Here is a 14,728-nt window from a genome sequence, read left to right as displayed (position 1 = left end):
ACGTCTGGCTTTACAATAAAAGATTCCAAAAGGTCCCGCTCAGTTTGTAACTTTAAGGCGCACGGCTCTCGAAACCACTGGATGCACTAAGTGACCTCATTTGTCGCAACCCCGAAGAGTTGAGAAACAGCGTGACACAATTTAGCCCGTAATCTATTTCGTGTCTTCCAAGAAAAGCAAGACGGTGTTTGTCATGGCTTGTTGTGATGTGATGTCTGTCCTCTACATATAGTCTTTTTGTCCTACCTTCCTTTGCACTACCACCTTTCAACAACCAGTGGCGAACCCAGCTGAATGAACACGATCAACCTCTGTTACTCTCTTCGTGTACTAATCAATGCAAAGCGATTTTCTGTACGCAGTGACTAATATGACGACAGCACAATAAGATGTTGTTTAGCAATGTATACAGTCACTGCACAAGTGCTCAGCTTCTCAATTAGCTTGTTGCTTACGGCATACAATGCTTAATTTTACAAGCATTGCTTGTGCAATCAGTCTAACGCATCACCTAATAACAACTTGTTTCTCTTTCTTGGATAAGGTTACGCTATTTTTCGGCCCCAGTAGTGAGGATAACTCAGCATCTGTACGTAATGGTGAAGAGCAATAGAGATCAGAAGTGAGTAGGATAGAAGAAAATGACTCTGCAAGTGTATCTTATGAGAACAAAGCTTTGAGTTCACTCACGTGCGATCATGTGGAAAGGACCAGTCATGAGTTTGCAGCAAGCTGACCTCGCCATGTCAAAGAGCGGGTGGTTCGGATTTTCCTGGAAACGTTCATCGATGCCGAAGGCACCTCGAGCCACGAAGTCCATGGAGAGTTGCTCGTATTTGCGCATCATCTGTACTTCCTCTCCCGTCTCAGCGCTTTTGTCCAGATATTTCAATAGGTAGTTCACGTCCTCTTCGAAAAACGGCATCATCTGCTCGAGGACGAGGGTACAGGATGGCCGAATATGTTTTATATACAAAACAAGCAGCGGTTGTGACCAGCTGCAGTGCGCATGCCTTAATCTAAGCAGTGATCCGATTAGGTGGAACAGCTTTAAAAGGCTCGGATGCTCAGATGGTTCGATCCTAACAGGGACTGTCCCAATTCCATGAAGGCAAATTGCTTGACGCCCGGCTATGCGTTGCGTGATGTCAGTGCACGCTCAATAACACCGGATGGTCGAAATTTCCACAGCCTCCGACTACGGTGGGCCTCGCAATCACATTGCCACATTCCTTCCTAAAGTTTTGTTATCGCTTCATCGCGCTTTAAGTAATTTTCAGCGCAAACCACGCCTGCAGTGTTCAAGAAGCTTCAGGACTGAAGTAGATTATTTTGTTAAGAATACGCCCCCAACGCGAAAATTACAGAGTGTTCAGGAACCTACATGACCAATAGCGATAACGCTGGGTTATTCAATGACGCGTGTTTAAATGCCGACTCGCTTCACCTCTTTTCAGTCGATTGATGGCCGACTCTCTGTTCGCCGCCGTCAGCGCCAGTGTCTTTCTGTAATCTGAATTTCGTTTTACGTGGTCAGAAGTTTGGCCAAATAAACAGTTTGACCTCAGCATCCTCTCTGGTAACTTCGTCCTCGTCCCTACCACGTGCCAATGTGATTTGGGCACTTAAAATCCAAGATACTCTATAATTATTAGAAGCTTGCGTTCATTCGGGCTGACAAAATTATCATAGAGGCACCGAGTGAGAGGACAGATTCCAAGTATTTTTGTGCATATTTTACACATTAATAATTATAAATATGCACAAAAGTACCTGGTATTTGTCCTCTCATTCGGTGCCTTTATGATTATTTCGTCAGTCTGAGTGAACGCATGCTTCTAATAAATAGTATACATTATCTGGGGTTTTCAGTTCCCAAACCACGATATTGCCACGAGGTCGTGACACGGACGAAGGGACTAGAGTGAATTTGTGTGAATATTTTCCTTTCGTGAATACTTTTCTGATGTGAAAATATTACGTTACTGTATCCGTGGCGTGAACATTCGTGTAGCGTGAACTATTGCATTGTAACATTGGGAGTGTGCATGTGAATGGCCGTCAGTGTAGTATTTCCTCACTCGGGCTTGTCAACGGCATTATTAGGAAAACTCTCATGTCAAATAAGAAAGTAAGTGGCATAAGGTTCGGATGCCAGCATATTCCTAAATACATTTGTTTACAAAACAGAGACGAGTCAAAAGTAGTTGAAAGCCACTCTTAGGACAACTCAAGAAGTATTGAACGATTTCAAGCAGCAAAATTGCAACTTAGTAAGAATCTTGTTCCGATTAAAGCATAAAATATGTAATCGCAGAAGGTGCAAGCCTCTAGTCATGTGCCGTTCAATTGCTACGTAAATATTTAAAGATAATTATCTTAATTGGGATACTTGAACACAAAATGTTTGGTCTGTTTGTCTGTCTGTCTGTCACACATTTCAGCCACCTGGCCTAAGTTCAAGCACTTGCTGAACGCCAAGCCATCTTGAACTGGTGGCCGCGTTCATACTTGTGAACATTGTCGATAAATGCAAATATTACGCATATCTGAGGCCCAAAATTAGTACGTAAGCATTAGGTAGTGTGTTTCTTTGCTAGAACATACATAGGTACGTAATTCTAGATACCCTAGTGTTTCTTAGGCTGCACTGAAAATGTGACGCTGTGCACGAAAGAAGGCCGGCGGCACCCTTTACCGAGTTTCGACGACATTTGCAGGGAATAGCGCAGATACGTGGCCATCATTTTTTTTTTCATTTCGCACCATTATCAGTAGCCACAACATTCATCCAAGTGATGTGAGCATATCAACGGCAAATAAAAAAATTTTATCCTGAGAAATGCTGATTGTGTCTGAGCACGCAGATGATGGTAAACTTACTTTAGCGAGTTCTTATGGGACCTTGTATTGTTTACATTACCTTTAACCATCGTGTTGCAACCCTACTCAAAGTCAACAGTTTCCATACCTGTTTCAGTTTAGCCGCACTGAAACCGTAGGCAACAGAGTTCCGAATGCTCTTCCACATGGGGGCATTAACGTGGATGATCGACTTGCCGAGGTACGGATGCATCTGGTCTGTCATCATTGTTAGCTGCAAGATGAAGTTAGAGTTCGTCAACCTTAGCAAGACACTCAAATGATGCTTGAAACAATCAAATAAATAACACTAGCCGAGGAGCTTTACACTAGAGATGATCAAAGTAGTCGGTGAGTGGCAACCGCCGTGATAGTTTATCTCGTACAGTGTCGCGCTGCTAAGCTCGAGGCCACGGGTTCGATTCTTTGTCTCGATTACCGCACTTGAATGTGGGTGAAATGCAGAAAAGGACAATGTCCTTCAATTTAGGTGCACACTAAAAATCTCAGGTGGCCGAAATTAATCCTTAGTTCACTATTACGGCAAGCCTCATAGTCATGTCGAGGTTTTACCCCGTAAGACCCCCGCAAGCGTCATTATCACTGAGAAGTTCACTACAAAGGTGCGAAAAAATCCCATTAAATTGCTGGCATTCGCAAACACCCAAGTCTTAGCTTCGCACTTGTAACACGGTTTTTTTTTTAATCAATCAAACGGGACAAAAAGGTTCGTTTAACTCAGATTTCCGTATTAGCGCGTGATCCACCGTACTTACTGGGACTGGTACTTTTCGCTTAAAGGCAGGTGATACGCACATTTTGCCGAATCAGGTGCTATAAATGCGACTCAAGTGATTAAAATCATCGTATGCAATAGAACTTACTCCTCGATTCATGAAGTTCTGAAATTTTCTGACGAAGACCTGCTCTATCAATTCCAAGTCTTGTGTTACGACGAACGGTACATCTCCATTGTAGAATCTGCATGAACAAAGGGGAGAGTGCAAGCGCAAATATTTTTTCATTACCATTTTTACGAATTTCCACCCATTTTGCGAATGGCACTTGAAAAACTCGCAGGTTTCCTTAACCATTCGCTTAAAATAACTGGAAGGCGAAAGCTGATATGTGATGCTCATTGGCGCAAGGGTCATTTGAGGACCAAAGGGTGCCAAGGTGACGAAAGCTATAGCCTTTCTCTTCTCAGTCTATGCCACCCCCCCCCCCCCCCCGCCATCTCCAAATGCTTTCTGAGCCTAAGGTGCTTTTGCACTATAGCGGTGCACAAGCTGCAATTTAAAGCCAGAGCGGGGCCCAGGCCCGCTTACTGCGTCGAAGGCCCACCAGACCCCTATACAAGGCAGCAAGCCCACCCGGCCCGGCCCGACGAACGAACACAAAAGTCTAAGACCGGCCCGGTCCGGCTCGATACTATGAAGGCTCGTTGCAGAAACATGATATCATTTTCCAATAACGTATACCACTGCAGTCAGCATATAAAGTTGCATCATATGCAGACGACACCTGACATGCACTGTGTACACGTATTTCAAGTTGTTTAAAAATAACAAGACTATATATGATTTTGGCGTCAGTGAAGTACAGTGCTCTTGCATCATATATCCCACCTGATTGAAATTCCGTCAGCTGCTCACACTGGCAGCCGGAATCGTTAATAATTTTTTTGCATGGCATATCAGGCTTGGCAGTTTCGAATTCTTGTTCTTTCAAAAATTTAGTACCTCAGGGGGAGTAAGGAGGATGATTTCATGGTTAAATAATTGTCAAGCTCATCATCTCTACTCATCGCTACGTGATGGAAAACAATTACGGCACAGCATTTATATAATAGCTTTATTCGGACTTTGCCCCTGTCTCTAGCTCGGTACGATAAAAAAACAAGGTATAGCCCAAGCCCGGTCCGGGCTACATATTATTATTATTATTATTATTATTATTATTATTAATGCATTACCCCTCGTATATTTAGAAAAACTGCCCGTTTTTCTGTACCATTCGTCAAAACACGATATGGCAAAGCTACTAAAAAGGTCTATGTCCCCACTGTTTTTAATGACATCCGCGACAGTGTTTTTTTGGCAACGACTAAACGCAGTCTACGAAAGAGCCTAAGGTCTTTTTAATGCTGCATTAGTTATCGCATTATTATTTTGTTTTCTAGTTTCTTGCATGCTGGGTATAATCTGTTTAAAATTTTTCAATGCTGGTGATCACATTTCTGATATTTAGGTAGTATTACTTTCGCTAATTTGATTCTCGATTGTTATTGTGTTTATATGTAGCGTAAATGAGTCACATTTATTCTTTTTCTTATTGTTTACATGAAAAGCTCCTCAATATATATGTCATCTCTCGTCTGCCGATGTGCCGGGTGAAGACCTCCAAGCCACTGCCTGGCTTTGACAGGCCTGTTATTTGTTTTGTACAAATCAAGATGACAATAAAGATTATTATTATTATTATTATTAATATTATTATTGATATTATTATTATTATTATTATTATTATTATTATTATTATTATTATTATTATTATTATTATTATTATTATTATTATTATTATTATTATTATTATTATTATTATTATTATTATTTCTGATACAATCGCATCTTTCAGGAATGCACAATGAGGGACCGCCACGGGTTTATTTGTGCATGCAAGTCTTTTAACAGCTCTACAAGGTAGATGTAGATCACTCGGCTAATGCTTACCCAAACGTATCGCCATATTTTGCAATCCAACCTCCTACAGCTTTGTAGAGATCCTACAGAAAAAAGGAACATTTTTATTTTTGATGTATTCTGAACAGTTTTCTAAAACGACCGTTTTAAAGCGTAATTTAGGACGTGACTATTGAGCGGAAGTTGTGATACGTTTTGTAAATGCAAGCAACGTGAATGCTCTTTTAGCGTGGTTTGACTAAACCTAACTTTGCCAATGAGGGCATGTGTATTTCACATGTCTGACGTCATCTAATGTGCGTCTTTACCCGTGAAGGTCCCCATTATCGCGGAGCGGTTGACACATCCTAACGTTGCATTTCAGAAAGCTATAGATCGAGATGGTTCTGTACGCTTTGTACGATGGGCACTCCGACCGGCAGTGAGCAGGATGGAAGTTTATAGAGTATTTTATGGATGGGTTTGGATGCTGCCGTATGAGGTCGTTAACATTGCCATCGTCTCTTTTTGACAAGTGAAAGTAAAATGATGAGGTAAAGGCATGCGCATAAAAACGGTTAGGTTGTCGCACTCGATTTTTCACGTCGTGATATGCAAAAACCAGAACACATCTGTTGAACACCTCGAGGTGACAGTTCCCGTATGTCTTAAGCAAAGTTTCCGATATTCTGCAATTATTTGGTGATAGGTGCGACGCAGGTTGTACGTCATTAGGTGATTTGATGACTTCGATATCAATTTATAAAGCGCTGTGTGGCCCGGAAATGACTTTGTGTTAGCGTCCAGGCGGCTACAACTTCTGGCTGCTCTGAGCTAGGTATACAGAGCTAGATACCTCGACTGACGATAGAGGTACCTAACTGTTTGCGGTTTTTAAGCTTGAACATTGTTTAAAACCTAATCTTATCAATGGTGATCGGACGATATTGAATGTCGTATCACTTATTTTTACCAAGGTGCAGTTTAACATTGTACCGCGAAGCGCTTTAATAGAAATGTTCTGACCGTGGAGTGATATTCCATAAGGTTTCCCCATATCAAGTTGGGTTTGGGGCCTGGAATCCCCAGCCGCTTGAAGTACGTGAAGTGCCACCAGCGCCATCTAGAACGCAAGACAAAAAGAGGAAGAAAAAACTGTAGCTAGCTTTAAAATGTGATCTGCTTTTTTTTTTCAATCAAGCACTTAAGTCACATCACTCATTGACATAGGGCAGTCACATAGCAGACTTTGAGACTTTCTATGTATAGGCTGCCATAGCTAAAATTACTGGAGTGGGTTACTGCTGAAAATACGGGCATCGTCTTAGAAACAATGCGCATCTTCTATCAGAAGATCAGAAGCGGTGCCTTGTTCTGCGCAGAAGCAATCTCACAGTTGCAAAGTTGATCTGCGGAGTTCACCCAAAAAGGCGTATTGTATACCTTCGTCTCGCAAATAGGGTGACTTTTTTTTTGTACCCACTTTGGGTAGCCCTTATAGAGCACAGAAGCGTCATCGTATTCAGTTCTGTATCAAAAGAATGATCGTGACTGCGTAAAGAACAAAGCAACCAACAATTTGTAACAGACGAAAACATGACGAAACATGGAAATTCAGCTGCGAATTTTAACTTCAACAAAGTGCAATTGGACTAAGTGCCACTTTTACGAAGAGCGCAAATCTGAATCATAATGAGTCTATTAATTACACACGTATTAGAGCAGTTTCTTTATTTTCAGGCAATGTTGTAATGAAATGGGGAGTCTATTTTTCATGCATGGCTTAATTTGCAGCTTTAATTTCCGAGAGTGCTCATGTTCACACACTTCCTGTTGACAAGCCAAACAGAAATGAAAGCCGTCCTTCTCGCGGATGCATTGTGTCAGTCCTCGACACAGTGAGGGTAGTGAAGACAATGTCATGTTATGTGCTTAGACAAAAAAGTCACAGCTTTGCCGGAAAGGTGAAGCAATGAACGCGATACAAAACAAATTGAAAGGTCACGCACAGAATAGAAAGCAGGTCGAAACATGCCCCACGTTCCTCACGCCCAAATCACGCACAAAACGTACTCACAGGTATACGGATGCACGCCAATAAGCGTCTCATTCATTCCTTTGCTGGTTCTGAAAAGCGCGCGTTTTTCGCAAACGGAGACTCCAATGATTGCAGTCACCTTTTTGCACCCGGTAACTGCAGCAGAATCGTTCCATTTAAACCTCGGAGGCCAGCCAAGGCGTACGACCTTCCTCTCTTCGCCGCCGCGAGATAAGGGCGTGTGAGGGAGGGTCGCTCCCCTTCTTCAAGCCGAGCAAAGTACGCGTAGGAGATTAGAGCTGGCGCCACCGCGCGATGTGGCGATGCGCGCTGATTGCGCCATCTTGCTGGTAATGCTGAAAACACAATCCCCTCCCCTAGATGCTCGTGAGCAGCGGTAAGTGGTAGATATAAATAGCTTGCCGTTTGAACGGTGAAGGATGTGCTCCGGGGTGGCTCAGTGGTTAACGCCTTGCTTTCACGGCGCACAGGTGCCACGTTCGATTCCACGCGCCGGATTTTTTTTCCCTTTCTTGCGTTTTCATGTATATGAATTCGTATACATATACGGTGCATGACATCGACGCCGACGTCGACGCCGACGCCGGCGGCAAAATCCAACCGAGAGTGTCCATATGATTGCTCTCGCAATAAAATTCGGGGACCCTATAGCTTCGCTTTCAGAAGTTGAACACGATGGCGATCTTCTATTCCTAGTGTGTATTTTGAACACCTAGTGCTCGAAATTTTTTCGAACTTACTCTGCACTCGCTATGTGGCCCTAAAAGGACACTAAACGTCAATATTAAGGCGATGTCCATTCCTGAAGTAGCGGCACAGAAACCTCGCAGTGCTACTTTTGCGCCCAGGAATTGCTTATTTTGAAATGAAAACACTTTTTAGTGCTCTGCATCGTGTTACCGCACTTCAGATTATCCACCTCAAGTGAAACCTTTCGTATAATCGTTGCCATCCACAACGTTGTCCGGCTTTACTGCGCAGCCTAGTTGCAGTAGAATGAAAGTAGCAGGAGCCACAGCAGCAACAATGGTCATTGAACGATTTCCTGCCATAGCCTCCGAAATGGCAGGCCTGGTTGGTTCAACTGGGCCCCAATCGATGTCACGACATGTACAGTTTAACCAAGCGAAATTTGAGCTTTTGAACCACTCGCGCCATTCCCGATAGCAACATCGGGTGGCTCTTTTTCTGTGAATCAAAAAGAAACAAACAAGCAGCATTGTATTACGTGTCCTTGTTTCGGTTCTTTGTTTAGTGGAGCTAGTTAGACTACTAGCAATTAATTGTAGGCTGTAAGTCTGACGTCATCGGGATCACTTTGCAAATTTCCTTGTCGTGGCGCATGTGTTCTCGTGCATCTACATTAATTTCTCGGTAAGTAGGTCCCTGCTGTTGATAATATTGTCACTTTAGATGTTGTCATACATTGAGCTTTCACTCTGACTTAAATTGTTATTTGACTTTAGTGTCCCTTTAAGGAAACAGTACAATAGAGGATATGCCCTTTTTAGTAGATTACTGGCTCTAAACCACGAAGTCATTAGGATAATCGCATGTTCTGACACCCGATTGCAATGGGCGCTTGTACCACGCATTATTACTGCAATATTTCATGTTGTATTGTGAGGCATGTATACAAAACGCGTGTCACACAAAGCATGTGTCACTTTCACTGCATTTTCAAGCAGTGGAAGTTTTTTTCAATGTATTTTCATGCAGCCGCATGACCGCATGAACACCCGCTTGTCACGCATATGATCCGGGTCCGACCCTACTCGGACCCACGCAACCCCGGTTCGATCCGTGCTCTGAGCCAGGGTTTTTATTATTTATTTTATTTGCATAGTTCTCAATTTTTGCGGTGACGCATAAGATTATGTTTTTTTTTTCGCTCACAACCAACAATGCCGATGCCGACGTCGAAATTTCTGCGGAACGAGCTCTATAACGCTATCGCGTTGATATTTTGTCCTTTACGTGTCAAACCCACGACATGTACATCAGGCACGCTGTATTGAAGGGCTCCGGAAATTCCCGCCTTCTGTGATTTTTGAACGGGCACATAAGTCTCTATTCACAGGCGTCGCACCAGGACCAAGTCAATTAGGGTGGTAGTTTTAGCTGTGCACTTCTATACCAATGTGAGATTCATTACATGTGCAAGGCCCCTCAAGCTATAGGCAAGCGTAGCGCAAGTGTGCCTATGACTACTATGCGATCCATAATATAGGCCAGCAGCACGCATTTTTGGGCTGAATAGCTCTGCTCTAATGGGAGTTTCAACGTTACGTCAGACCATGGCACCACCAGGACCTTTGAAAGCCAGTGTACTTGGCGTGCATTTGTAAGCAAACGATAGACCCGCGATGGTGGCCTACTGGCTGAGGCACTCGGCTGCTGACGCGGGATCAAACACAAGCCGTGGCGGCCGCATTTCCGTCGAAAATTCTTAAGCCCGTGTGCTTATATTTAGGTGCACGTTAAAGAACCCCAGGTAGTCGAAATTTTCGGAGCCGTGCACTACGCCGTCTGCCATAACCATATGGTGGTTTCGGAAGGTTCAACCCCTGGTATCATTGTCGTTCAGTTGTCATTAATATTGCACCTAACAAATGAAACAACCTCTTAAATTTACACTTCTTTCTTTCAATCATAGATAGAATTTTTTTCGTACATTTTTACTCAGATCAGCAGACACGTCAACGCGGGCTGTGTCAAAATAGGTCATTCCTAGATAAGCGAATTGTTATTATTGTAAGCTTCCAGTTTACACGAAGACTTCAAATCACATTAAAGTGATTGGCTCAGAGTGCAAAATCTGGCTTATATGCTCCTATATTTCCTGACTGCTTCACATGAAATCGGTTCCCCAAATGCGTACGATCTGACGTATATTTAACTTGACCTGTTTCCCGTTTGCGGCGATAACTACAGCTATGCGTGGAAACAAATGGTGACGCTACAAACCTCTTATGACTATTTTTTAGGGTCACCGGCGGTGACGAATTGTTGTGTTCACATAAGTGGGATTTTTCAATATAGTTTTTTCACTTCACAGAATGAAACACATTTTTGTTACTTCTGCGGTTCTGAAGCTCTGTTTTTATAAGTGCCATCTGTTTCTGTAAATACTTGGAAACGTAGTTATTTGAAAGATGTCCCAACTTCATTACAATGTGGCAAGACTGAGACGTATAGATGTCTCTAATACGATGTGTGGCAACACATTCGCCACACTTCTGTGTTCTGACGGTGGATATTATAGCGCAATTTTAATACTTTCTTTTAACAAGTGTACGAAGCACTGACGTTGGAGAGAAGTTCAATTTTATATTAGTGTATGTACATGCACACATACAAACGCACGCACGAACACACATCAAAAATGGTTGAACTCCGCCACCAGACCAATTTTTTGTTTTTTTTTGTTTGGCTACGCCACCATAAAGCACCTAATAGTAGTGAAATATTGTCACCAATGCGATGACCTGTGGCTCTTCGACACGAAACGAAGCAAGTTATCACAACTATGCCTGCATAGTCAGAGCCGCTTACGTGAACAGCACCACAAGCAGGAACACGATGAGAAGCAGCAGCACAACAGTCACCGACATGACTCCTTCAGCGTGTTGCTGGAAACTGAGCTATAGGAAACAACGCCTGTGTGGAGAAGCGTAGGCAGTTTCCAGCTGCCTTCCTAAATTCATCCAAGCAGGGGAACGCGCCGGTCATGTAATTACATTCCTTTCCTGCGGATGTCAAAGGGAACGCGATCGGTCCGTGTTTATAAATTGTTCCATGGTATAATACCTTTGAATCATGCCCGGCGTACAATGAAATCTATAGCCTATAAAGACAGCCGAGAGCTTTATTTTCTGAATACGGTCAACACTCATTACTGAGTTTACACCCAGGTCAGCTTAGCTGTCCTTAGCAATGACTACACTGTCCGTAAGAGTGTTTTAGCCAATGAACTCCTCCACAATATGTCCTTGCTGAAAAACGAAAATGTAGGGCTTTTATTTGACTTCACGCAGGTGCACGTTAGAAGTGTATGGAAGACTTCATGTGAATCGTTCACACAAAACTGATTGCTTCTTCATATATATATATATATATATATATATATATATATATATATATATATATATATATATATATATATATATATATATATATATATATATATATATATATATATAGGGGAAGTTATTAGGCCAATTTTAATGTAAATGAGAATGAAGAAAGAAAACTGGGTGAAAAGATAACTTGCCGTGGGCAGGATCCGAACCTGCGACCTTCGAATTACGCGTTCGATGCTCTACCACTGAGCTACCACGACAGCTATCCCCCCAGCCACTTTATTGAGTATCTATGTCAATTTAAACGTGGGAGTCTCAGTCAGCGCCACCAGTAGCCATGGCGGCGAGTGTGGCACACTCTTTGTGAGCCTGTTTGGCGTCACGTAGCTCGTGAACTTATTACTAACTGGCAGCTGACCAAATAGTACAACCTAAAGGCACCAAGTCTGCCAGTACGAGACCCTCGTTAATGAATAAGGGAAACAAGTGTATACTTAAGGGCTCGTTTTTCGTGTTTACACAATAATAATGAGATCTAACAGACAATAATGCCAAGGAAGGTATAGGGGAAGTTATTAGGCGAATTGTAATGTAAATGAGAAGAAAGAAAAGTGGGTGAAAAGATAACTTGCCGTGGGCAGGATCCGAACCTGCAACCTTCGAATTACGCGTTCGATGCTATACCACTGAGCTACCACGACAGCTTTCCCCCCAGCCACTTTATTGAGTATTTATGTGAATTTAAACGTGGGAGTCGTAATTCGAAGGTCGCAGGTTCGGATCCTGCCCATGGCAAGTTATCTTTTCACCCACTTTTCTTTCTTCTCATTTACATTACAATTGGCCTAATAACTTCCCCTATACCTTCCTTGGCATTATTGTCTGTTAGATCTCATTATTATTGTGTAAACACGAAAAACGAGCCCTTAAGTATACACTTGTTTCCCTTATATATATATATATATATATATATATATATATATATATATATATATATATATATATATATATATATATATATATATATATATATATATATATATATATATATATATATATATATATATATATATATATATATATATAGTAGTGAAGAAGAGGAGCTTCAGCGGCATTTCTCGGCGCCTCGGGGGCATCGCCATCAGCATAAGCTCGTGCTTGCTGCGCTTGGCCGGACGCTGCTGACTGCTTCGTTTTCTGAGTTCTGCTCTGCAAATAAACCCCGTTACAAGTGGTGGAGTCTGATGGGTTTCGATCACCCTGGAGCTTCGGAATCGCATTTTACCATCCATTATGCCTACCGACGCAAGCGCCGCTCCAACTCCTCCACCGGCACCGCCTACTGTTCTCTGCGCCGGTTCTCTGCGTCTGCGAGATCCCCCTGTTTTCTCAGGCACAGAAGGCAAGGACGTTGACGACTGGATTTCAGTGTACGAGCGAGTGAGTACTCACAACAAATGGGATGACGCCGCCAAGTTGGCCTACGTCTCCTTCTACCTGTCGGACGTGGCCAAGCTGTGGTTTATAAACCACGAAGCGGAACTCCCTACATGAGCCTCACACAAGTTTTCGGACGGCCTGAGGTACGCAAACGCCGTGCCGAACAACGCTTACATACTCGGTCCCAGCAGCTTGGTGAGAATTTCACAAGCTATATTGAAGACGTTCTGGACCTTTCCAAGCGAGTCAACGAGTCGATGTCCGAAGAGCTTAAGATCAAGCACATCATGAAGGGCATTGAGGACGATGCTTTCCAAATGTTGCTTTCTAAGAGTCCTCGCACTGTCCTTGAACTGATCGAGTTATGCCAGAGTTTTGACGAGTTGCGCAGGCAACGTCTTTCCACCCAACGTCCCTCGGTGCTCGACGACTCTATGTCCAGCCTTTCCACCCTTGGCATAGGAGAAGACCATGCCCCTCTTCTCTCTAAGATCCAAGAGTTCATCCGCGCTGAGGTCGCTCGTCAGCTCTCTTTGATATCCTGCGTACCCGATCAACCACGCAGATTGATGCCTACACTCCACGACTTCATTCAAGACCAGGTCACACAAGTTCTTCCTCCCGCCCGTGAACCACCCCCAGTCGCCGCACCTCTCACGTACGCCGAGGCCGTTGCTCGACCTCGACAGCCTGCGTTCCAGCCAGCGCCTATGTATTCGCCGCCGCCCTTTTCGCCGCCGACCTATTCACCGCCGCCTATGCCGATACCACCTCGGCCGCAGTTTTCTGCCCCCCAGCCGCAAGTCAGAGTCTACTCCGACCAATGGCGGACCTACGACAACCGTCCCATATGTTTTGCTTGTGGCGGTGTTGGCCACGTGGCACGTTGTTGTCGTCGTCGCCAGGCTGCTCAGAACATTCGACGAATGCCCTCTTTCGACCCTCAGTTTTCTTCTACGCCTTCAAGCCCTCCTTCCTTTTCCTTTCCTTCTGATCGTCCACACGGCCCGACCCGCCGCTCCCCATCTCCACGTCGACGTTCGCTTTCCCCTATGCGTCGCCGTTCCGGACCCACTGACCAGAAAAACTAACGGCCGCAGTTCCCGAGGCACGAACTGCGTCCCCGTCGCCATGCACAAGTCCTCGCCCCTGTCCAGCTAACGTCATTGAAGTGTCAGTCGATGGTATCGTCGTCATGGCGCTTGTCGACACCGTAGCCGCTCTATCCGTCATTTCCATCAACCTGTGCCGCAAACTCCGCAAAGTTCTGACGCCATTATCCGGCCTCTCTCTTAGAACGGCTAACGCACAAAGTGTAACACCTCTCGCAGCCTGTACCACACGAGTCGCCGTCGAAGGGATTGTGTATATCGTCGAATTCGTAGTGCTGCCCTCGTGTTCCCATGACATGATACTCGGCTGGGACTTCCTTGCGAATAATAATGCTGTCATTGATTGCTGTCGCGCTGAACTTGAGCTATCTGCACTTCCTGATGTTGACGCTGTCGAAGCCTCCCTGCCGTGTTATAAACTGTTTGTTTCCGACGACACCACCGTACCACCGCGCTCTTCTCTGCTGGTGACTGTGTCGTGTGACGCTATTT

General features: G+C 43.9%; 1 protein-coding gene across 1 annotated transcript in view; it reads right to left on the bottom strand.

Annotated features, from left to right (window-relative positions):
- The window catches only part of LOC119169217 (cytochrome P450 3A14), a 34,157-nt gene extending 22,868 nt beyond the window's left edge, over positions 1-11,289 (bottom strand). Inside the window, exons 1-6 of the mRNA XM_075881854.1 lie at positions 11,158-11,289; positions 6,570-6,666; positions 5,595-5,647; positions 3,747-3,843; positions 2,972-3,097; positions 691-928 (exon numbers count right to left, since the gene is read on the bottom strand). Of these exons, the coding sequence (XP_075737969.1) occupies positions 691-928; positions 2,972-3,097; positions 3,747-3,843; positions 5,595-5,647; positions 6,570-6,666; positions 11,158-11,216 (670 nt within the window). The 5' untranslated portion in view covers positions 11,217-11,289. The remainder of the gene's footprint in view (positions 1-690; positions 929-2,971; positions 3,098-3,746; positions 3,844-5,594; positions 5,648-6,569; positions 6,667-11,157) is intronic.
- Between the last annotated feature and the right edge of the window lie 3,439 nt (positions 11,290-14,728).

Source organism: Rhipicephalus microplus, chromosome 2 (genome assembly GCF_043290135.1).
Source record: "Rhipicephalus microplus isolate Deutch F79 chromosome 2, USDA_Rmic, whole genome shotgun sequence".
Classification (NCBI taxonomy): domain Eukaryota; kingdom Metazoa; phylum Arthropoda; class Arachnida; order Ixodida; family Ixodidae; genus Rhipicephalus; species Rhipicephalus microplus.
The sequence above is the reverse complement of the archived record's forward strand: the minus strand, read 5'-3'. Positions and strand labels throughout refer to the sequence as shown.